Source organism: Hemibagrus wyckioides, linkage group LG15 (genome assembly GCF_019097595.1).
Source record: "Hemibagrus wyckioides isolate EC202008001 linkage group LG15, SWU_Hwy_1.0, whole genome shotgun sequence".
Lineage (NCBI taxonomy): Eukaryota > Metazoa > Chordata > Actinopteri > Siluriformes > Bagridae > Hemibagrus > Hemibagrus wyckioides.
Genome location: NC_080724.1, coordinates 2,618,875 through 2,644,364, shown reverse-complemented (window position 1 = coordinate 2,644,364; position 25,490 = coordinate 2,618,875). Strand labels below are relative to the sequence as shown.

At 40.9% G+C, this 25,490-nt stretch overlaps 2 protein-coding genes across 6 annotated transcripts; both read left to right on the top strand.

The window, feature by feature from the left end:
* Positions 1–9,432: 9,432 nt before the first annotated feature.
* On the top strand, positions 9,433–13,011 carry LOC131366413 (F-box only protein 6-like). Of its 3 annotated transcripts, none has more exons than XM_058410890.1 (7): positions 9,433–9,674; positions 10,240–10,370; positions 11,079–11,328; positions 11,487–11,601; positions 11,841–11,936; positions 12,010–12,145; positions 12,432–13,011. In XM_058410890.1, the coding sequence occupies exons 2-7, from the start codon at positions 10,344–10,346 to the stop codon at positions 12,570–12,572; spliced, it is 765 nt and encodes a 254-aa protein (XP_058266873.1). In that variant the 5' UTR covers positions 9,433–9,674; positions 10,240–10,343; the 3' UTR covers positions 12,573–13,011. The 3 variants fall into 3 exon arrangements, with proteins under 3 accessions (XP_058266873.1, XP_058266874.1, XP_058266872.1); XM_058410891.1 differs by lacking the exon at positions 9,433–9,674 and adding an exon at positions 9,702–9,838; XM_058410889.1 differs by lacking the exon at positions 9,433–9,674 and adding an exon at positions 9,982–10,136.
* Positions 13,012–13,113: 102 nt separating this feature from the next.
* On the top strand, positions 13,114–24,092 carry LOC131366414 (F-box only protein 6-like). 3 transcript variants are annotated; one of them, XM_058410893.1, is made up of 7 exons: positions 13,114–13,250; positions 13,777–13,913; positions 15,340–15,589; positions 15,769–15,883; positions 16,114–16,209; positions 16,283–16,418; positions 23,045–24,092. In XM_058410893.1, exons 2-7 carry the CDS (start codon positions 13,857–13,859, stop codon positions 23,183–23,185), a joined length of 795 nt encoding a protein of 264 aa, XP_058266876.1. In that variant the 5' UTR covers positions 13,114–13,250; positions 13,777–13,856; the 3' UTR covers positions 23,186–24,092. The 3 variants fall into 3 exon arrangements, with proteins under 3 accessions (XP_058266876.1, XP_058266877.1, XP_058266875.1); XM_058410894.1 differs by lacking the exon at positions 23,045–24,092 and adding an exon at positions 21,667–22,982 and having other exon boundaries at positions 13,156–13,431; XM_058410892.1 differs by having other exon boundaries at positions 13,157–13,431.
* Positions 24,093–25,490: the final 1,398 nt, after the last annotated feature.

Here is a 25,490-nt window from a genome sequence, read left to right as displayed (position 1 = left end):
TTGAACGTGAGGTAATTTTTAAGAGATAAAATATGAAGAATAATATGAAATCTATGTGTGTACTGTACAGTACATTACAGATTTCATGGATCTTGCTCAAAATATTAGAATGAAACCCTCTGTTCACTGGCCCTGTTTCAGAGAGCGCAGCAGTGGGTCCATCACAAGGTTCTACTGCTAGTTTTTCAGCCTTTTTCACTTTTGATTATTTGATTATTTTATTTATTTTGAATTAGACAGACATACTTTGAAAGAAGGCAAAGTGGTGATTTGAGTTATATTGTGTATTTATTTATATTACTGATTGAAAGAATAATAATGTTCTGGACAACGAGCACAATGTCTCTTAATAAAATACAATTCAAATAAAAAAAATTGTCAAGTTTTCAGTTTTTATCTATAAGGGGATACCTGAGGTACTTTATTTATAGCGGGGGTGTCCAATCTTATCCGCAAACCTGCACCCACACCGCCCTTTCTGGATAAGATTGGACATCCCTGATTTATAGTATAAAGTCACAGGGGTAGGCAAAGTCAATCTTGGAGAGCCGCTGTCCTGTAGATTTTAGCTTCAACCCTAAGACGAAGAAGAAATTTTACATCACTGATTTGACAACAATTATTGTATCAGTGAGTAAAGTGTGTACTTTATATATATATATATATATATATATATATATATATATATATATATATATATATATATATATATATATATATATATATATATATATATATATTTTTTTTTTTTTTTTTTTTTTTTTTTTTTTTTTTTTTAAAGTGATAAATAGCATTGATCATGAGATGATGGGAACCCCTGATTGGAGGACTCCTGTTCCATTGTTTGGTGGATGCCCTGAACAGATAATTAAAATAACCTCTAGAGGCATCAGTTTTGTGCTTGTTTTGCTGCCTACTTTGCCACAGTCAAGAAGGCCCAAGACTATAAAAGTTAGTACCCCTCGTGATGAAGCTGACTATAATGTGCTGGGACAAGATTTTGTGATGGAAATGAGAATTTATGCAGAAACAGCAAAGAAAGGAAAAATTGTTGTTTGAAGAGTTGCACAATTTAAAGGCCACCATTCTTCCAAAACCCAGGAGTGAGTGGGGATTTGAGGAACAGGCAAATCAGCACACCCATCATCATCCCCTGCCCTCACCATGGACTTTCTTACAACCATTGGGGGGATTATATCACCTGTACCTTCAGCTCACCCAATGGACAGCATACAAGCAAGCAGTCAAGCTCAGGCTGTCCCATTTTGACGATATCATGAACCACGAATTCCTGAATTTGTAGAAGGGGAAGATGTAGAGAGTTTCTTTATTCGCTTTGAATGCATTGCAAGAACTTGGGGGTGGCCAATGGATAAGAGGGCTGCCTGTGTGGTCACCTTGTTGACAGGCAAGGCTCTAGAGGCATATGCTGGGATGGATGAACAGAGAGCTGGTGACTATGATGACATCAAGGCGGCAGTACTGACCAAATACAATGTGACAGAGGAGACTTATCGTCAGCGCTTCAGAAGTCTTATAGTACCATCCGGGGAGACTGTGAGAGAGACCTATAATCGAATTAAAGGGCTGTATAAAAGGTGGATGCGATCAGAGACAAAGACCAAGATTCAAATGGGAGAGACAATCATCCTTGAACAGTACTAGCGGATGCTTCGCCCAGAAGTAAGGGTTTGGGTCAAAGAAAATCAACCTCAGTCAGGCGAGGAAGCAGCAAGATTGGCAGAGAGGTATGTGGCTGCACATCAGGAACCGCCAAGGACTAATAAAGGTACTGTGACCTAGGGAAAAATGGAGGAGTCCAGTGATAACATTGCAGGGCTAGTGGGAAAAAAGTCTACTGTTGCTGTGGCCCTTAGTTTGTTTTTACTGCCAGCAACCGGGGCATAAGGCTTCTTTTTGTCCCCTGAATAAACCTAAAGTAACTAATATGTGTTATGTTCCCCGAAATGATTGGTCATGTGAGTTGTCAACCCCCATTGAGAAACATAGACACATTGTACCAGTAACTGTAAATGGTTAATCTACCTATGCACTTGTAGACATGGGAAGTACCCAAACATTGGTGAAGTCTCATATGTTGGGTTGTGCAATGTTAAACTATGGAGATACAATATATTTGGGATGTGTACATGGGGAAGAAAAGATTTACCCAACTGCTGAGGTAATTATAGTTGTACATGACCAGGCATATTTACTGAGGGTGGGGGTGGTTGGCAGACTAGCCTATGACATTGTGCTAGGTCAAGATTTTCCAACTGAACTTGTAATTGCAATTCACAAAACTTGTGCAGTGATTACCCAATCACAGAGCAGAGGTTTACAGCCCCCCCCTAATGCTCATGCAGATTTGTTTGATTCTGGTGGGAAGGTTAAGAAGAGTAAAAGAGTACAAAGGCAAGAAAAACATAGAGTAAAGATAAGGCCCAGGATAGCATACCAAATTTCCCTGGACCTGAGTCTGACTTAATCGAACCTCACTGGCGGGTCCCTGACAATTTTAGGTTTTAATTTTAGTCAGATGCTACCCTACAACCTTTGTTCCAAAAAATTTGTGAGGTCAATGATAAAACTGTCGGGGTGCCAAAATTAGATGGAGATCAGTATATTCTAAAAGATAAACTTCTTCAATTGGTTGTCCCTAGTAAATTCCATAAGATTATCTTGCATTTGGGTCATACTATACCTTGGTCAGGACACTTAGGTCAGCAGAAAACATATGAGCGAATCAGTCAACGCTTCTATTGGCCTAAATTGTATCAGGATGTACAGGAATATTGTAGGACCTATTCTGAATGCCAGAAGGTGGCGCCTGTCTGCAAAGCAGACAGAGGTTATCTGCAGCCTTTACCTATTATTGGTACCCCATTTGATCGCGTAGGTATGGACATAATTGGGCCTTTAGTGAAGAGTAGCTCTGGTAACCAGTTTGCTTTAGTAATCTGCAACTATGCAACTAGATACCCAGAAGTGTATCCTGTGCAATCTATACAGGTTAAAAACATAGTAAAGTGCTTGATTGATTTAATTTCAAGGGTTGGAGTACCTTCTGAAATTATCACTGATCAGGAAACCAATTTCATGGCCAAACTGATGAAGTTACTGTATAAGCAATTAGGAATTAAAGGTATCAGAATTACACCATTTCACCGCCAAACTGGTGGTTTAGTGGAACGCTTTAATGGTACCCTGAAAAACATGCTTAAAAGGTTTGTGGATGAAGCTGGTAAAGATTGGGATAAATGGATTCCTTTTCTTTTGTTCACATACAGAGAAGTTCCCCAATTTTCAAATGGGTTTTTTCCTTTTGAGTTGTTATATGGCAGGCACGTTCGAGGCCCCCTGGACATGCTCAAAGAGGGATGGACAGCAGAGGAACCAGCCCAGTGCCGTGTTGTGTCCTATATATTGCAGATGAGGGACAAACTGGAGAAATACAGGAATATGGCTCAAGAAAATCTACAAGTGGCCCAAAAGAAACAGAGGGTATGGTACGACAAACATGCCAGAGGAAAAGATTTAAAGCCTGTGCAAAAAGTCCTTGTACTGTTACCTTCAGGTACTTGCAAGCTGTTAGCCAAGTGGCAAGGTCCCTATGTTGTTAATCGGAAATTGGCCCTGTAATGTATGAGATTTTGTGTCCTGAAAGGAAACATCCCAAACAGATACTACATGTCAATTTGCTGAGGGAGTTCAAAGACAGGATATCTGAACCCAAGAATCAAGTGACGATGATGGTGCAGGCTGTTGAAGATGAAGATGAGGGGGAAATGGTACCAGTTCGACCATCAGAGGAGGTTCTATGCACATCTGAGTGACCATCAGCAACAACAGCTAGTGGAGGTACGTCAGTTTTTTCCATCACTTTTCCAAGAAAGACCAGGGCTGACTAAAGCTATTACCCATAATATTATCTTGAAGGATCCCAACCCAATCCGACAGAGACCTTATCAAGTTCTTGAAAAGATGGCAGAAAGATTGAAGGCTGAGGTTAAGATGATGTTGGAGATGGGGAAAGTGGAACCCTCCCAAAGTGAATGGTCAAGTCCCATACTTCTTGTCCCTAAGAAGGATCGTGGAGTGAGATTTTGTACAAATTTTAGAAAACTTAATAGCGTATCCTGCTTTGATTCTTACCCAATGCCTCACATAGATGAACTAATTGAGAGTTTGGGTAAGGCAAACTATATGACCACTCTCGACTTATGTAAAGGGTATTGGCAAGTGCCTCTCGAACCCTCCTGCAGGCCATACACTGCTTTCCGTACCCCTATTGGGCTATATCAGTATACGGTAATGCCTTTTGGGTAAGATAGAGCCCCAGCAACTTTTCAGAGACTGATGGATGGGGTACTTGCAGGCTGTGATCAAAATGCAGCAGCATATCTAGATGATGTGGTGATATATATAGTCAAACATGGCAGGAACACTTAGATCATCTTTGTGATGTCCTACAAAGACTTCAAATTTGCATTGGAGGACTCCTGTTCCATTGTTTGGTGCATGCCCTGAACAGATAATTAAAATAACCTCTAGAGGCTTCAGTTTTGTGCTTGTATTGCTGCCTACTTTGCCACAGTCAAGAAGGCCTTACAACAGTAAGGTGTGTGTAATATATATATATATATATATATATATATATATATATACTATATTGCCAAAAGTATTCGCTCACCCATCCAAATAATCAGAATCAGGTGTTCCAATCACTTCCATGGCCACAGGTGTATAAAATCAAGCACCTAGGCATGCAGACTGTTTTTACAAACATTTGTGAAAGAATGGGTCGCTCTCAGGAGCTCAGTGAATTCCAGCGTGGAACTGTGATAGGATGCCACCTGTGCAACAAATCCAGTCGTGAAATTTCCTCGCTCCTAAATATTCCACAGTCAACTGTCAGCTGTATTATAAGAACGTGGAAGTGTTTGGGAACGACAGCAACTCAGCCACGAAGTGGTAGGCCACGTAAACTGACGGAGCGGGGTCAGCGGATGCTGAGGCGCATAGTGCGAAGAGGTCGCCAACTTTCTGCAGAGTCAATCGCTACAGACCTCCAAACTTCATGTGGCCTTCAGATTAGCTCAAGAACAGTGCGCAGAGAGCTTCATGGAATGGGTTGCCATGGCCGAGCAGCTGCATCCAAGCCATACATCACCAAGTGCAATGCAAAGCGTCGGATGCAGTAGTGTAAAGCACGCTGCCACTGGACTCTAGAGCAGTGGAGACGCGTTCTCTGGAGTGACGAATTGCGCTTCTCCATCTGGCAATCTGATGGACGAGTCTGGGTTTGGCGGTTGCCAGGAGAACGGTACTTGTCTGACTGCATTGTGCCAAGTGTAAAGTTTGGTGGAGGGGGGATTATGGTGTGGGGTTGTTTTTCAGGAGCTGGGCTTGGCCCCTTAGTTCCAGTGAAAGGAACTCTGAATGCTTCAGCATACCAAGACATTTTGGACAATTCCATGCTCCCAACTTTGTGGGAACAGTTTGGAGCTGGCCCCTTCCTCTTCCAACATGACTGTGCACCAGTGCACAAAGCAAGGTCCATAAAGACATGGATGACAGAGTCTGGTGTGGATGAACTTGACTGGCCTGCACAGAGTCTTGACCTCAACCCGATAGAACACCTTTGGGATGAATTAGAGCGGAGACTGAGAGCCAGGCCTTCTCATCCAACATCAGTGTGTGACCTCACAAATGCGCTTCTGGAAGAATCGTCAAAAATTCCCATAAACACACTCCTAAACCTTGTGGAAGTAAAATAAATAAATAAATAAATATCATAAATAAATGATTATAAATGATCATTCATAACATTATGAGCACCTGCCTAATATTGTGTTGGCCTCCATGGATCGGACTTGTTTGTCCAGCACATCCCACAGGTGCTTGATTGGATTGAGATCAAGAGGCCACAGCCATCAGGGAATACTGTTTCCATGAAAGGGTGTACATGGTCTGCAACAGTGCTTAGGTAGGTGGTACGTGTCAAAGTAACAACCACATGGATGGCACGACCCAAGGTTCCCCAGCAGAACATTGCCCAAAGCAAAGCCGGCTTGCCTTCTTCCCATAGTGCATCCTTGTACCATACGTTCCCCAGGTAAGTGATGCACACGCACCCGGCCATCCACGTGATGTAAAAGAAAACGTGATTCATCAGACCAGGCCACCTTCTTCCATTGCTCCGTGGTCCAGTTCTGATGCTCACATGCCCATTGTTGTCACTTGGGACGGAGGTGCACAGGGGTCAGTATGGGCACCCTGACTGGTCTGCGGCTATGCAGCCCCATACACGACAAACTGTGATGCACTGTGTATTCTGACCCCTTTCTTATTCAATTCACCTGTCAGTGGTCACCTCTGGACTAGGGAATGTTACAGTCAAGAACAGGGAACATACAAAGTCAAAAAATGTTTAATCAAGATTAGCGATAGTCAAGCTTGATAAGGCCACAAATATACAAGAACAAAACATACTTACCAGAACAAAAATCCAGCATGCATGCCACAGTAAAGCAGGGTTCATGGCAGTATGCGATGTAGATGTGTAGACGTGAGTATGGATGTGATGTCCCCTCGGCCAGTGTATCTGGAGCTGGGTTTTTTTGCAGATGTTGGATTGTCTCAGGAAACAGCTGATCTTCACTTGGCCTTTAGTCTCTCGGTGGTATAAAGCTAACATTTACTCCTAACTTCTTTATAAAGCTGCCCAACAACCTGGACAGAAACTGGATAACACAATCACTAACCAAACCAGACTTACACAATCAAACACAGGTGGAAACAATCAGAATGATGGTGACTGTGAGTGTGGGAGTACAGGTGGTTGTATTGGGACGCAGAATACGTTACCAATGTGTTGGTGGTGTATAATATACAAAGCATATCTTCGTCCATTTTGCCAGCAATTGATCAATTGAGTTCAAAAAATTACGGTAAACCACTGAACTTTACGACAGGTGATGCTACAAAAGTGAAAAAAAGTCATCCTCTGAATAATGTCACTACTTCCTACTCGATGACCTGGACAGAAATGTAGTGGAGTAAAAAGTAGAATATTTGTCTTTCAAATGGAGTGAAGTTAAAGTAACAAGTATCCAGAAAAAATAACACAAAAGTAAAGTACAGATACTCAAAAAGTGTACTTAAGTACAGTACTCAAGTAAATGTACTTCTCTACTGTCCACCTCTGGATTTTGTGATGTGACACAATCAAACTGAGTTATACTGCTGTTTTTTTATTTCTTACAACTAGGCACTATAAGTTTACAGCTAGAAATTAAATAAGGATTTTCACACATTTGGATATCTTGACAGACTACAAGGATTGGTCACGGCCAGTAGAGGGGACTAATGTTCAGTAGTCTGTATTAGTAGTACATCATACAGCTATTATACTGAATATCAGTTCCCAGCATAAACACACCATTTGCATTAAATTTGGTCTTAAGTTCTTAACCTACAGCTGTAAGACTGCGTTATTTTAACTGTCTGATCAAAAGCATTACAGGAAAAACTTGATGCCAATAAAATATCCTTTAAATACACTTACAACAGTAATGAAGCTATTGAGGACAAACAAATTGCTGACATCTGACCATGGTGTAACTTTCGGATTGAATTTAATTAAAGGCATGATCAGAAAGGTATGGGTATTTTTCAGCACTAACTGTACCTAGTGCTTTTAACAGAAGTGCCCCCTGTAGAGAATCGAATGCATGTTAAAGGCAAGTAAATGAAATAGTGGTTTATGAGGTGTCTCGCAGCTGACTTATGTTTATTTAAATTATTAAATCATTTTACTAGAAAATATTTCAATTTTGTACAACCACTCGGATTAACAGGTTCACAATCACCAGCTGTTACATACTGCACCATTCTTTATGCCAGACTATTCTACAGCCATATTAGTACCTGTCAGTGAAATTTACTTCTATACACCAGATTTCATTTACTTTGGTGTAGACTTTTGTGTATTTAGATGTTACTCCAGAATAGAAACGCGTTAAGGCATTAAAAACAAATTTTGCGTTTATGCTAGAACAGGAGTGCAATGCAGGCTAAGTGCAATATTAGCACAGCTAGCATGAATAAATCATTTTTTAGTTCTGTATTTAGATAAGACATTACAGCTACTTGAAATGCTGACCAACAGCAATTTAGTTAAACTTTATGCCAATAAAATACCCTTTAAATAAACTTTCAACAGCAGTGAACATATTGAGGAAAAACAATGGCTGACATTTGACTGTGGTGTGACCTTGACCCTGTTGACAATGATCTTCTTCTTCTTTCAGCTTTTCCCTTCAGGGGTCTCCACAGCGAATCATCTCTCTCCACCTATCCCTATCTTCTGCATCCTCAACACTTGCACCCTCTTTGGCCTTTCTCTTTGCCTCCTGCCTGGCAGCTCCATGTTCAACATTCTCCTACTAATATACTCACTCTCCCTCCTCTGAACATGTCCAAACCATCTTAATCTGGCCTCCCTTACTCCGTCCCCCAAACGTCCAACATGAGCTGTCCCTCTGATGTACTCGTTCCTAATCCTGTCCACTCCCAAAGAGAACCAGCTCTGCTACCTCCAGCTCTGACTCCTGTCTCTTCCTCAGTGACACTGCCTCTGAACTGTACAGCATGGCCAGTCTCACCACTGTCTTGTACAATACACCTTCCCCTTGATTCTCGCTGATATTTTTCTATCACACAGAACTCCTGAGGCCTTTCTCCATCCATTCCAACCTGCCTGCACTCGCTTCTTTACCTCTTTCCCACACTCTCCATTACTCTGGACTGTTGACCCCAAGTACTTAAACTCCTGTGCCTTCTTCACCTCTTCACCCTGTAATCTTACTGTTCCACTTCCCTCGCTTTCTTTCACACACATGCACTCAGTCTGACTACAACTGACTTTCATTCCTCTTCTCTCCAGAGCAAACCTCTCCAGGTTTTCCTCCACTGGGTAATCAAACCCTGTTGACAATGGTAATTTCATATAAATGCAGGTAGCACCTACAATCCACATCCATGAGAGATTCCATTAAAATTAATTTGCTTGTGTGAATGACAAAATACATTATGAATAAAAAAACTGACAAAACAAACGTTGCCTTCATGTTAGAACAGGAGTGCAATGCATGCTAAGTACAATACTAGCATAGCTAGCATAAATTAATAGTTCTGAATTTTCAGTTCTGTATTTAGATAAGACGTTACAGCTACTTGGAGGGGACTTTTGAGGAAAATATTAATATTGAAAGTAGCATTTGTTTATTAATAGCTGGCAGAATATGGACATAGTCGATAAAGAAGCCAAAAGTATGTTTTTGGTTTCGATGAACAACTTTGGATTAAAATTTAAGGCAGCTTGAGCCATTTTTTCTTCACAGAGGCTTTTATTTTGAAAACTATGGCTCTCGCTCTCTCTCTTTCTCTCTCAAAATCTTTCTTGAAGTGAAATTGGGTAGCAGAACCTATATGTTTTGGGTTTTATTTATTTATTAAGGCAAACACATATTGTTATTCCTATCATGAAATAATATTATATTTGTGAGAGAGCTTTTTCATTGTTATTATGGTAGATTTGTAAGAAAGGAGCTTCCTTCACGGTTTGGAACAGGGGGCGGGGCTATGAGGAAACAACGCCGGGTTTTTCAGTGAGTCGCTTTAGTCTTAACCGGTGTTTGTTGTTGTTGTTGTTGTTCTTTACTAACCATGGCTGAAGGGGTTTAATAAAATTACACATACATGGGGGAAACTAACGTTCACCTAAAACAACTCGTGATTAAACACCACTTCCTCATTTCTGACTCTCTTTGAGGTGATTCACTTCCGCATTGCTGACTGTAATCGCCTGGACAAATCTATGTCTGTGAATTATCCTAGAAATTAACTCCTATGTCAGTACATATAGCGTATATGATATATGTTAATAGAGTTATTCCTGTGGCAGGATATTTAGTAATTCATGTGTTTTAGTCATGGAAATATTCTCTCTTTACATTCTGCGTACTTCTTTGCTATGACTCGTTCCTATGACTAGTGTAGTGACGTAGACAATGACGTAACCCTTTTTTTTTAAAACTAAGACACGTTCATGTCCCTAATTGAAAACGAAAGTAAGAATATTTTTTAGTGTTTATATATAATGTGTGTGTATGTATGTATAAGACTCCACGTATGGCGATAATAAAAACGATCCTTTTTTGTTAATATTTACAGGACTAGACTCGGCTATAAAAGTTGTTAGAACATTGAGAGAAGGAATCGGTCATCCACGAGACCACGGACTTGGAGATGACCTAAAGCTGCTAAAACAGAAAGGAATGGGAAATTCAGTATGTAATCCAGATGTGAGTTGTTGTTGTTTTATATATATACTACACTGTTACTGTTTCACTGATGGTATCTAGGTGATGTTAGTGATCAATGATACTGTGCATCCAGAATGTATTCACTTCTTAGTGATTATTTCTCTTTGCTGTGTTGCAATATCCAATTTAAGTCCAGTGGATTGACATGCTCTATAGAAATAAAATGATCTAAAGTGTTTAGATGTCCTCAGCATGAAAAAAAAGTGACAAAGACAAAGGTGTTCTATGGGGTTGAGGTCAGGACTCTGTGCAGGCCAGTGAAGTTCCTCCACACCAAACTCACTCATCCATGTCTTTATGGACCTTGCTTTGGTCACTGGTGTGCAGTCATGTTGGAACAGGAAGGGGTCATCCCTTGGTATGAAGCTGAAGCATTAAGAGTTGGAACTAAGGGGACGAGCCCAACCCCTGAAAAACAACACCTGAATTCATTGATTTGGAGGGGTGTCCAAAACTTTTGGCAATATAGTGTATCTTTGCTGCTCTTAGAAATGTTCTCCATTTTCTTCCCTCCAAAAACATAATCTTAAAGCTTCACACACTTCAGCAGGACTAATCTGATCTGTCATTTTTGCAGATACAGCAAAATAAGAAATAATCATTGGGTAGTGATTATTTTCTGGAGGTTGATATGTGTCTGATCTGTGTTCATCTGAGATGTCATGTTATTTTCCTTGTTGACCACAGTGCCCAGCTCTTCCTCGTGATGCTATTGAGGAAATTCTTTATAACCTGCCTGGCCAGCAGGTGATTCTTGTGTGCCGCCTGGTGTGTACTGAGTGGAAGTCGGTGGTGGACAGCACTGCATTTTGGAGAGAGCGATGCCGTAGGGAAGGATTCAAGCCTCTCAATACCCATAAAGTCCCAAGAGATTGGCAGGAGTATTATTTTCTATGTAAGAAGCGACGGAATCTGTTGAAGAATCCCAATGCAGAAGGTGAGCAAAAGAAACCAATATTGATTAGACAGTTGTTTTCTAAACACATGTCACTGTGATATGGCTTGAAAAAATGTCTGTATGATTACACAGTTTGGTTAAAAAGGTTGTGTGTGGAAAAATAGTTGAAGTAATGTCAGAAATGTTCTTTCATCTAGATGGCTTCACTGGCTGGAACATCATAGAAAATGGAGGTGATAAATGGGTTGTAGAGAATATGTTCTCACCTCACCCAGATGAGACTGTAACAAAATGCTTTGTTACCTCTTATTTGTAAGATTCATTTTGCATTTGTACAACATTTTTATACTACATTTTCATTTGCTGCATGTATTATTTCATATGAAGGAAATACTGCCTCCTTTATTCTTTCTTCATTCTTCTTACCTGGTGATGTACAAAAGTCAGGGGATTGAGTAGCCTAAAATTAAAAATGAAGGAGATTTGCAACTATTATTTAACAGAGATCTGCTGTCTATAAGCAATTAAATAAACTATGCTTCATATTTAAGGCAGTGCATAAAGAGTCAGCTGATCGACCTTGAGAAAGAAGGGTACAATCCTGCGTTTATGGATGAAATTCAGCCAGACATTGTGATATCAGATTGGTGAGTTCAGCATTTCTCTATTATTTCTCTCCTGAGTCGAAAAGATATTTTAAATCATTAAATGCTCCTCCAGGTATGCTCCACGGTGGGACTGTGGCAGTGTATATGAAATTCGTGTCGAGTTACTCAATCGCAAGAAGAAGACTGTCCAGTTCTTTCAACCAGATCCAGTGGAATTTCCACAATGGAATGATCAGCAATGGGAACAAGTTAGTCACTTTGTAGCTGATCCCATGTAAAACTCCAAGAGATATTAACACGACTTGCAAATTTTACAAACAGTCTGCTAAATGCTAAATTTGTTGTACATTATTACTAGCAGATTAGATTAGTAATTGTTTTTAGTGAAGTCTGTTTTCTTCTATCTACAATTCATACTTTTAACCTATATACTAATACTTTAGCTACACTATTATATCTTTACTTTTTCAATGTAGATTTCTTTTGGTAAATTTTTATCTGACATGTTGTCTATCACTCTCTGTTTTATTTTAGATGACATACACCTTTAAGGACTACGGACCTGGTGTTCGATTTATCCATTTTAAACACGGAGGGAGGGACACACAGTTCTGGGCTGGACATTATGGAATAAGGGTTACTAACAGTAGTGTGGAAATCTGCCCATCAGCCTAAAATAGCCATTTTTATACACCTATGGGAAATGGAAGACAATATTTTCAAGTCTTATGTAAAATAGTGTAATATATTATTATTAATGTTCTTGTGCAAGATGACATCGATTAATGTTGTTGATGTTGATCTTGAGCTGCTATGATATTTAAGGTGCCTATTTAACACATTGTTACATTACTTTACTGTTGTCTTTGTATATTAAATCTTTATTTTTAAATTTGTCTATGATGCTCGAGACCATTCTTACATTTAATTGTGAAAGGGGCTCAATGACTTTTTCTGACGTCTCAGGATCTTCACTGACATACAGCAAATGTTGATATGTGCATCATATTAAAACATTCAAACATCAGACCTCTAACTGGTGCCTTTAACCAAACTTTCTTCCTTCACTTTTGTAGTTTCATTTTTGCTTAATAAATATATATATATATTCTCATTTCTGGTCGAATGAATGTGTGTATGTAATATAAGACTTTTTTTGTGTGTATATCTAAAACAGCTCGGGAACAAACATCACTTCCATGTTAATGAGTGTGAAAATAAATTTCGACCTCCGACTTCCGAGTCGGAGTTTGATTTCTGACAGCTCCGAGTTGTTCGGTCAAACCAGGAAGCTGGGCGACTGAGTGCATAAACTCGGCTAACGTGCTGCGACATGAAGTTGTGTAAAAAGCGGTATTAAATTTTATTTTTGTTTATAATTCATTTAAGTGATCGATTTGATTAGGATCAGGTGCGAAAAAAAAAAAACATTATTAGTTCCCCGGTCTCCTTGATTCTCTACAATGTGGCTGGTAGTCGATAAACGAGTCCGGAAATAGACTGGATAAATCTATGTCTAGGAATGAACTCCTATGTAAGTAAATATACATATATACAAATATGAATTTTAGAGTTATTTCTGTCGCAGTATACTTATAAATCCAGGTATTTTAATCTTGTAAATATTCTCTCTATCTACATACTGCGTACTTCTTTGCTAGGACTCGTGTGCTGACCAATGCCGCCATCTCCTGACCAATATTTACAGGAATATTTACGTTTCTTTCTGTAACTAATACACGTTCATGTCCGTAATTGAAAACGAAAATTTATTTATTTTTAAACGTTTCGTATTTAGCTCTAGATTATTTTAATATTTCACGTATGGCTAAAATAAAACATAAAAGCGATGCCTGTCCTTTTTTGTTAATATTTACAGGACTAGACTCGGCTATAAAAGTTGTTAGAACACTGAGAGAAGGAATCGGTCATCCACGAGACCACGGACTTGACCACGAGATGACCTCTAAGCTGCTAAAACAGAAAAGAATGGGAAATTCAGTATGTAATCCAGATGTGAGTTGTTGTTGTTTTATATATATACTACACTGTTACTGTTTCACTGATGGTATCTAGGTGATGTTAGTGATCAATGATACTGTGCATCCAGAATGTATTCACCTCTTAGTGATTATTTCTCTTTGCTGTGTTGAAATATCAGATTTAAGTCCATTGGATTGACATGCTCTATAGAAATAAAATGATCTAAAAGTATTTATATGACTTCGACATGAATTGAAAGTTTAAAAAAAAAATCTATTAATTTATATGTTAAATTCACAGGCCAGCAACTGTAATAGAAATTTTGACTAATGGTTAGTGCTTAGTGTCTAGTTTCACATTTTTGTATGTTCTGCTTAGTGACACACAGCCGACGCATACATAAGACATGGGTGAAGAATCACGAGAGTGTTTATCATGTTAGCAAACGAGCTGTACAGGCAATTTTTAGAAACGGTCTCATCCTGATTGGGAAGGGGGATTCAAAAGAGTTTTGCATACACACCCTTGCTAAAAAGCCCACAAGAACTGTGCGTAGGGCTCTCCTGCATGATGTTTTTTTAGACATGTGAATGTGACATGTGACAGAGTTACTGTTAGGTGTAAGTAATTTAACAATTTTGAGAATTTGGCCCTGTCCAGCTCTCCTAGAGTAACTGCCTTTTCTTGGAATCTCCTCCATGCTCTTGAGACTGTGCTGTGTGACACAGCAAACCTTCTGGCAATGGCATGTATTGATGTGCCATTCTGGAGGAGTTGGACTGCCTGTACAACCTCTGTAGGGTCCAGGTTTCCCCTCATGCGACCATCATTGACACTGACTGTAGCCAAATGCAAAACTAGTGAAACATAGTCTGAAAAGTTGAGTAGGGGAAAAATGTCAGTGGTCTCCATCTGTAAAACCATTCCTGATTTGGGGGTCGTCTTCTTGTTGCCCATCTAGTGCACCTGTTGTTCATTTCATTTACACCAATGCAGCTGAAACCCCCTCTGCTACTTAAGTGACCAAATCAATATCCCAGGAGTTTAATTGCCTTGATGCTATTCTCTGATTAAAAAAAAGTGTTCCTTTAATTTTTTTGAGCAGTGTATTTCACATTGTGTTTCGGATCATTGTCATCTGTCTGCCTGAAAAAGGTTCTTCTCAACAGTTTGTTTATATTTGCTCCATCCATGTTGCTTGTGATGGCAAGATGATTTCCAGTTCCTCCTGCTAAAAATATCTTTGTCTGCTGCTCCTAGAAATGTTCTCCATTTTCTTCCCTCCTAAAAACATAATCTTAAAGCTTCACACACTTCAGCAGGACTAATCTGATCTGTCATTTTTGCAGATACAGCAAAATAAGAAATAATCATTGGGCAGTGAATATTTTCTGGAGGTTGATATGTGTCTGATCTGTGTTCATTTGAGATGTCATGTTATTTTCCTTGTTGACCACAGTGCCCAGCTCTTCCTCGTGATGCTATTGAGGAAATTCTTCATAACCTGCCTGGCCAGCAGGTGATTCTTGTGTGCCGCCTGGTGTGTACTGAGTGGAAGTCGGTGGTGGACAGCACTGCATTTTGGAGAGAGCGATGCCGTAGGGAAGGATTCAAGCCTCTCGATATCCACAAAGTCCCAAGAGATTGTCAGGCGTATTATTTTCTATGTAAGAAGCGACGGAATCTGTTGAAGAATCCCAACGCAGAAGGTGAGCAAAAAAACAATAATGATTAGACTAGAATAATGATGTGTTTCCTAAACACATGTCACTGTGATATGGCTTGGAAAAATGTTTGTATGTTTACAAAGTTTGGTTAAAAAGGTTGTGTGTGGGGAAAAAAATAATAACTTTAGTGTAAGTAGTGTCAGAAATGTTCTTTCATCTAGATGGCTTCACTGGCTGGAACATCATAGAAAATGGAGGTGATAAATGGGTTGTAGAGAATATGTTCTCACCTCACCCAGATGAGTCTGTAACAAAATGCTTTGTTACCTCTTATGGGTAAGATTCATTTTGCATTTATACAACATACGTATTTTTCTTGCTGTATGTATTATTTTATATGAAAGAAATACTGCCTCCTTTGTTTCTTCTTCATTGTTTTTACCTGGTGATGTACAAAAGTCAAGGGATTTAATAGCCTAAAGCCAACTATAAAAGTGTAAATTAAAAATCAGTTAAACACAGAATTATTGTCTATAAACAATTATAAACTATGCTTCATGTTTCAGGCGATGCATAAAGAGTCAGCTGATCGACCTTAAGAAAGAAGGGTACAATCCTGCGTTTATGGATGAAATTCAGCCAGACATTGTGATATCAGATTGGTGAGTTCAGCTTTTCTCTATTATTTCTCTCCTGACTCGAAAAGATATTTTAAATCATTAAATGCTCCTCCAGGTATGCTCCACGGTGGGACTGTGGCAGTGTATATGAAATTCATGTCGAGTTACTTAATCGCAAGAAGAAGACTGTCCAGTTCTTTCAACCAGATCCAGTGGAATTTCCACAATGGAATGATCAGCAGTGGGAACAGGTTAGTCACTTTGTAGTTGATCCCATGTAAAACGTAAGGTTACTTGCGTAACCCCGGTTCTCTTTCAAACATTCACTTGGTATCTCACTATGGGAAACGCCTCAGGCGTGATAGACTATGGAATTACACCACGTCTGTCTGCAGGGCAAACCAAACACAGCTCACCACCCAGGACCTATATATCCAGCTGTGACCGCTGAATCGGCATTCTAAGCACGCTCTTCCCCCATGTAATGTGAGAAGGGAAGTTTGGTGAGATGCCTCACTCTGTTTTCAGAGAACCGGGGTTACGCAAGTAACCTTACGTTCTCTTTCAAGCATTCGCTCAGTATCATATTAGATAAAAACCTGATATGAACAGTATCTATAGGTTCAAATGGAGCCCTAGTTAAAGCACTCAGAACCTTAGATAAATCCCATGACTGGATGAGCTGTTTCAAATACTGGTCTCGGATGTCTCGCTCCCTTAAAACAGCACACGAGGGGATGCCGTCCAACGGAAGCTCCTTCAAAGCCTACATGGCAAGTTGAAATGGCAGCCAGGTAAACTTTAATAGTGGAAGATGCCCTACCAGTGTCCATTAAGCTCTGTAAAAAACAGAGAATGTCGATCACCAAGCATTGAATAACTCCTTTACACGTGCACCAGTCTTCAAAAGCGCGCAGCTTGCGATCATATAAAGAGCGCGTTGCTCGAGCTCTAGCACTCTGGATAGTGCTTATAACTTCCCGTGGAAGCCTGAGCGCATTCAAATTCATTCTCTCACGGGCCAGACACAGAGGTTGATTCGCTCCGGATGGGGGTGAAATATTTGACCGCCTGCTTGTCCAGCACAACGGGAGCGGCCAGGGCTCTCCCTGTAGTAGCTGAATGATTTCTGCCAGCCACAGCATCCCTTTCCAACGCGGGGCTATTAGGAGGAGAGAGAACCCGTTTTCTCTTACTCTTTCCAGGGTGGGAGAGATTAGACTCAGCGGTGGGAATGTGTAAAGCATGCGAGGCTAAGAGATCTACGGCTGCTCTGCCATACCTCTACAAAATCTGATCCATCACCTGCAGATGGAGTGACCATTCTCCGTATAACAGATTGCCTCTTAAAAGGAGATCCGCCCCTACATTCAGGACTCTCGGGACATGTGTTGCACGCAGTGACTCGAAGCGCGTCCCTCCTTCGTGATTAATATATGCCACCACCTTCGTGTTGTCTGTTCTGAGCAATACATGACATCCCCTTAAGAATGGCAGAAAATGTTTCAGTGCCAGAAACACTGCCATCAGCTCCAGTTGGTTTATCTGGAGCTTGCGGAGTTGGGATGTTCAGCGGCCGTTTACTGACCTGCCCTGAAAAACGGCCCCCAGCCTGTCAAGGATTCATCCGTAGTCACCAACGGAATAGGGAGGGGTCTCTCCATTGATGAACAGCCTCCAAGCATTCCTCCGTTACTTTCACGCGGTGCGTGAGATGACAGCGAGGACATGGACGCCTCGCCACAACCCACCACTGCAAGTCCCTCATCCTGAGTAAACCCAGCGGGACCACTGACAGCGAGTCTTAAATGGCACCAGATTTCCCTTGCGAAACTGAGCCAGACACTGATAAACAGCGTAGCCAGACACTGATAAATGGTGTAGCTCTGTATGTCACCGAATCTATACGTAGACCCAGATACTCCGTCTCCTGAGATGGAGTCAACCGGCTCTTGGCATAGTTGATTCTGAATCCCAGATTCATTAAATGATACTTCAAATTCAAATTTTATTTGTCACATACATAATCGTACACAGTATGATATGCAGTGAAATGCTTACGCGACTGTTTGTATTGACCCACTGAAAAAGGAGAAACGAAAAGGAATAAGAACAGAAAAAAAAGGACAAGGATAAAAATATAAAATATAAAAATACGAAATGTAAAATATAAAAACAAGTTTGCAGTATGTAAATAAAAATAAAATAGAATAAAAATAGAATAAAATATAATAATATATATAACTAAAATTGTTGACAAAAGTTGTAGATTGAGTGCAGGTCAGGGAGCTTGGTACAGATGATGCGTTCAGCTGATCGCACCACCCTCTGAAGAGCTCGTCTGTCCTGCATGGTGCTGTTCCTGAACCAGGTTGCGATGTTTCCCGTCAGGTTGCTTTCTGTGGTGCAGGAATAAAAGTTCCTTAGCACCTTAGCAGGCAGTCTAAAGTCTCTCAAGCATCTGAGGTGGAAGAGACGCTGTTGGGCCTTCTTCACCACGGTGTTGATGTGACAGGACCATGACGGGTCCTGCGTGATGTGAACACCAAGGTATCTGAAGCTGTCCACTCTCTTCACTGGGCTCATGTTGATCACAGGGGTCTGGTAGTTCCTCTCCTGCTTTTTGCTGAAGTCCACTATCAGCTCCTTAGTCTTGGTTAAGGTGGAGGTTGTTCCTCTGGCACCAGTCCTCCAGAGTCTTAATCTCGTCCAGGTAGGCCGTCTCATTGTTGTCGGAGATCAATCCGACCACAACGGTGTAGTCAGCAAACTTGATGATGTTGGTGGAGTTGGTAGTGGCCATGCAGTTGTACGTGTACAAAGAGGGGCAGGGGGCTCAAAACACAACCCTGGGGGGCTCCAGTGCTGAGGTTGAGTGAGGCTGAGACATGTCTGCCCATCCTTACTGCCTGTGGTCTACCAGTTAGGAAATTGGAGATCCACTGACAAAGAGATGAGTCCCAGGTGCTCCAGCTTGGTGGTGAGTGTGGAGGGGATTATAGTGTTAAACGCTGAACTGTAGTCAACAAACAGCATTCTAACATAATTCCCCTTTCTAGTGTCCAGGTGAGTGAGCGATGTGTGAAGGAGGTGGGAAATGGCATCATCTGTTGAGCGGTTCGGACGGTAGGCGAACTGTAGTGGATCCAGTGTGTCTGGTAGTGAAGTGATGATGAAGTCTCTGACCAGCCGTTCAAAGCACTTCATCACTACCGAGGTCAGGGCTACAGGGCTGTAGTCATTGAGGGAAGCAGGATGGGGTTTCTTCGGGACAGGAACAATGATGGACTCTTTGAAGCACATGGGCCAACTGGGTTAAGGAGAGGTTGAATAGAGCGCAGGCTCTGAGGACTCGACCTGATATTCCGTCTGGTCCTGCTGCTTTCCTGGTGTTCACTCTCCTGAAGGCTCTCCTCACGTCATGCTCGGAGATGATGAACGCATTTCCGGTGTTGGCAGTCTCTTCCTGTCTGCAGCCATTAGCATTAGCTGTGGCATTAGCTGTAGCATTAGTATCGTTAGCTGCAGCCTCAAAACGAGCATAGAAGGTGTTCAGCTCATTTGCCAGAGACACTTCCGCATTCATCATACCGGATGTTGGTGCTTTTTAGTCCGTTATTGTCCTTAATCCCTGCCACAGGCTCCTAGACTCACTCTGTTGGAGATGTGACTCTAGTTTCCTCCCGTAGCACTGCTTCGCCTCGTTCACCACTTTCCGCGTGTTGTATGATGCAGCCTTGAATGAGTTCATGTCGCCCGACGCAAATCCCGCATTGTAGGCATCGGTGCGAGATCTCAGAGCATCGCGGATGGTCTTATCCACCCACGGCTTCTGATTGGGAAACGTTCTGATGGTTGTTTTCTGTACAGTATCATCTGTTAGTTTCCCGATGAATCCCACAACCGCTTTCATAAACACATTGATGTCATCAGAGCTGCGCCGGAACATGTCCCAGTCTGCGTCATCCAGAGCGTCTTGTAGAGCGGCCACCTATTGGTCCGTCCAGCGCCCGACTTCTCTCTGAGCCGGAACTTCCTGCTTGAGCCTTTGTTTATATTTTGGCATGAGGAAGATGGCAGCGTGGACGGATTTCCCAAACGGGGGGTGAGATTGTGCCTTGTAGCTGTCTTTAACTGTTGTGTAACAATGGTCCAGTGTCCTTTCACCCCTGGTGGGGCAGCTGATGTGCTGATAAAAGTTCGGCGCTGCGTGCAGCCAACCTCACCGGCACCATCTTGTTTGACTTGAAATGTTGATCGTTTTAGTTGAGCACTTTTGCCATTTACTGTACACAATTTTGACTGACATCTCTCTCCGCACGAGCGCACACATGTACACACACACACGCTCGGGCCAAAAACCGCGAGTGTGTGTGCTGGAATATTCTCCAGAACTGAACTCTCGCGATACTTTAATGTCCTACACCTGTCAGTCTGCGCAGCGCCGCTTTCACACCACGTGACTAAAATACCTTACAGTCCTTGAGCACAACAGCAATAAAAATGTCAGAAAACACAACAATCTATTCAGATAAAAGTCCAACTTCTAATATTTAATGTTAACACAGTTGATAAAAGTCGGTTAACAAATGTATGTGACTGATGACGGACAAATGATGTCAAATGACTGACAGGACTTGAGATATAGCTCGCCTTGGCGTCTTAGCTAATCTAAACTGCTAAAATCGGATCCACTCAGTAACGAGCAGCGAAAATAATAGCAACTGCATTACGTTTGGCAATGTTCACCTTAACGGTACGTCTGTGAACTGGAGCTGGTGCTGAGGAAAGTCATCACGGGGAATAGAACAAGAATGCCGTTTCAGCGGTCACAGCTTCGTATATAGGTCCCGGGTGGTGAGCTGTGATTGGTCTGCCCTGCAGACAGATGTGGTGTAATTGGTGCTTCCATAGTCTATCATGCCTGAGGCATTTCCCATAGTGAGATACCGAGGGAATATTTTAAAGAGAACTCCAAGAGAAATGTCCCTTAATTAACAGTGGAATGAATTTTGAAGATTGCAAAAGGTGGACAGGTCTACAAGCTACATTTGTTGTACATTATTAATAGCAGATGGGTAATTATTTTAGTACAGTCTGCTTTCTTATATCTACAAATCATACTTTTAACACTATATGCTGATCAGCCATACTATTGTTTCCTTACTGGATATTTTCAGTATTTCAGTTTTTGGTCATTTGATATACACTGAACAAAATTATAAACGCAACACTTTTGCTTTTGCCCCCATTTTTCATGAGCTGAACTCAAAGATCTAAGACATTTTCTATGTATACAAAAGGCCTATTTCTCTCAAATATTGTTCACAATCTGTCTAAATCTGTGTTAAAGAACACTTCTCCTTTGCCAAGATAATCCATCCACCTCACAGGCGTGGCATATCAAGATGCTGATTAGACAGCATGATTATTGCACAGGTGTGCTTTAGGCTGGCCACAATAAAAGGCCACTCTAAAATGTGCATTTTTGTCACACAGCACAATGCCACAGATGTCACAAGTTTTGAGGGAGCGTGCAATTGGCATAATGACTGCAGGAATGTCCACCAGAGCTGTTGCCCGTGAATTGAATGTTCATTTCTCTACCATAAGCCGTCTCCAAAGGCGTTTCAGAGAATTTGGCAGTACATCCAAAAGCCCTCACAACCGCAGACCACGTGTAACCACACCAGCCCAGGACCTCCACATCCAGCATCTTCACCTCCAAGATCGTCTGAGACCAGCCACCCGGACAGCTGCTGCAACAGTCGGTTTGCATAACCAAAGAATTTCTGCACAAACTGTCAGAAACCGTCTCAGGGAAGCTTGTTTGCATGCTCGTCGTCCTCACTGGGGTCTCGACCTGACTGCAGTTCGTCGTCGTAACCGACTTGAGTGGGCAAATGCTCACATTCGTTGGCGTCTGGCACTTTGGAGAGGTGTTCTCTTCACGGATGAATCCCGGTTTTCACTGTACAGGGCAGATGGCACACAGCGTGTATGGCGTAGTGTGGGTGAGCAGTTTGCTGATGTCAACGTTGTGGATCGAGTGGCCCATGGTGGCGGTGGGGTTATGGTATGGGCAGGCGCATGTTATGGACAACAAACACAGGTGCATTTTATTGATGGCATTTTGAATGCACAGAGATACCGTGACGAGATCCTGAGGCCCATTGTTGTGCCATTCATCCACGACCATCACCTCATGTTGCAGCATGATGATGCACGGCCCCATGTTGCAAGGATCTGTACACAATTCCTGGAAGCTGAAAACATCCCAGTTCTTGCATGGCCAGCATACTCACCGGACATGTTACCCATTGAGCATGTTTGGGATGTTCTGGATCAGCGTATACGACAGCATGTTCCAGTTCCTGCCAATATCCAGCAACTTCGCACAGCCATGGAAGAGGAGTGGAAAAACATTCCACAGGCCACAATCAACAACCTGATCAACTCTATGCGAAGGAGATGTGTTGCACTGCGTGAGGCAAATGGTGGTCACACCAGATACTGACTAGTTATCTGTTACCCCCCGCCCCCCCCCAATACAATAAAACTGCACATTTTAGAGTGGCCTTTTATTGCGGCCAGCCTAAGGCACACCTGTGCAATAATCATGCTGTCTAATCAGCATCTTGATATGCCGCACCTGTGAGGTGGATGGATTACCTCGGCAAAGGAGAAGTGCTCACTAACACAGATTTAGACAGATTGTGAACAATATTTGAGAGCAATAGGCCTTTTGTGTACATAGAAAAAGTCTTAGATCTTTGAGTTCAGCCCATGAAAATGGGGGCAAAAACAAGTTTGTTGCATTTATAATTTTGTTCAGTGTATATAACGTTGTCTATCACTCTCTTTTGCTTCATTTTAGATGACTTATACCTTTAAGAACTATGGACCTGGTGTTCGATTTATCCGTTTTAAACATGGAGGGAAGGACACACAGTTCTGGGCTGGACATTATGGAATAAGGGTTACTCACAGTAGTGTGGAAGTCTGCCCATCAGCCTAAAATCGCCATTATAATATAAATATAGGAAATGGAAGAAAACATTTTCAAATTTCAAAATATGTAAAAAAAAAAATAAATAAAATAAATAAATAAAAAAATTCTTATGTAAAATGATATGGATTACTGTAATCTTGTTTACTAACATGCTGAACATATTAGTCTTGTAAATGTAATCTGTCTGCTTGATTGTCATGTCTTCGCATATTTAATGTCTGTTTTTTTGTCTGTGATGCTCGAAGATGCAGAAGATGGGACAGAGAATATTGCCTGATATGTTAATAAAAGCTAGTCTAATTATCTATCATAATAATTAGTATTACTTGATTCTTACATTTAATTGTAAATGTTTTTTTCTGACACCTCAGGATCTTCCCAGCCAACATTGCAAGGTAGGGCCCATGTGGGCCCCATATGGGCTTGAAACATGGGCCCTAGATGGGTTTGTCCACGGGTTCCACGTGGGCCCCATCTAAATTAGCCCATATGAATCCCACATATATTCTGACTGGGGCAAATGTGGGGCCCAACTGGGCAACATACATGAGGCCCATATTGGTCCCACTTTGTGAAGCCCATGTGGTATATACAAGGGCCCATTATGGGTTTATCAGTGGGTACTGGACTGGCCCCACATGGGTGTGTGTGTGTTTTGAGGTATCTCACCTGGACAGTATAATTATTTATATTCAAACAGTTTTGTGCTTAATTCTTATTTTTAATTTACCTGTGATTTTTACATTCTGGTGCTATCCCAAACATATTTTTTATTAAGTGATAAAAGCAACATCAGGATTTTACTTTGGTAAAGTAAGTGTTGTAAGTTGGTTGTTGTAAGGAGTCTATAAAGAAAAAACATGAAATGTGAAATTTTAAAAATCAGACATTAAAATGCTGTAAAGGTTCTGTATATCAATTATTTTATCATCTTTATTATCTGACACATTCAATCAAAATTTTCAGGCTTTTGTAAAATGTTGAACATTAACAGTAAAACTCCAGGGTAATATTCTACCAGCGTCTGGTCTTATGTAACTAATGGTACATAACATTTGGGGAAAAAGAAATAAACAGTCAAACGTTAAAGTGATATTTCTCCCAAAAATGAAAATTCTGTCATCATCTCACCTGCATGTCACTAAGAAATTAATTTATTTTCAGAACACAAATGAAGACATTTTTAATGAAATCTGAGATTTCAGTCCTTCTGTTGAAAGTCTATTTCCCCAAAACTCAGACACTTAAAAAAGATTGTAAAATAAATTGATATGAATCAAGAAGTTTAATCACGGTCTTCTGAAAAGACATGATCGCTTTATCTGATTTAATTAAGGTTTTATTCACATATAAATGCTAAACAACTAATATAAACAGAATCAAGCATGTTTGTGCTTCTATTTAACAAAACTGAATGCTGTAAACATTGTTGGCTGATCGATGTGTATATGTGAATAAAAGCCTAAATTAGATCAGTTCATCATATAAAAGTCATAATGACTTTTCAGAAGACTTGGATTCAGAATTTGGGGGGAATAAACTTTCAACAGAGGGACATAAATCTTGCAGATATCATTAAAAAAATCTTAATTTGTTATCCAAAGATGAACGAAAGTCTTCAGGGTTTGGAAAGACATGAGGGGGAGTCAGTGATGACAGAATGTTCATTTTTGGGTGAAATGCCCCTTTTTAGAAACATCAGTGCTCTTTTAATTGAACTACACTAACAATGTAGAAGTACAAAAAAAATAGATAAAAATAAAATAAATAAACCTGTTGAACATTACAGTATTAAAACATTTGGCCTCAGAAACAACTCCTCACACCCCTGGAGATGGTCTTCTCTCCTGCTGTGCTCTAATGGCCCTCTTTCCACCCCTGTCTCTTGCCCCAGTGAACCATTTGGAGAGCCTTTTCTGCCTCTTTTTGGTTTACATCTTCAGTCATTGTGTTCTTTTTTAGTCCACCTGTAAAAGCAAATGCACATTAACATCTGAAATGTCCAGCTGTATATTATGGTAACACTATTTTTGGTGTCCCTGTTCCAGTGTCATTGTCCATTCAAGTACTCAGTGATATTAATGATGAAAATCTGCTTACAGTGTAAAAGGTCAGTTTAGCCCAAAATCAAAACGTGCGCGCGCTCTGACAAAAGAAAACGGCTCTTTTTAATGCACGGTCTCATTATGCGCTGATTTAGATCCAAATATAGTGTAATTAGTGTAATTATCAGTCACACACAATAACTTAAACACGTATACGTTTTTCTGTGTATGTGGAAAAAATCCGACGAGTCTCTGCCCTGTTATGA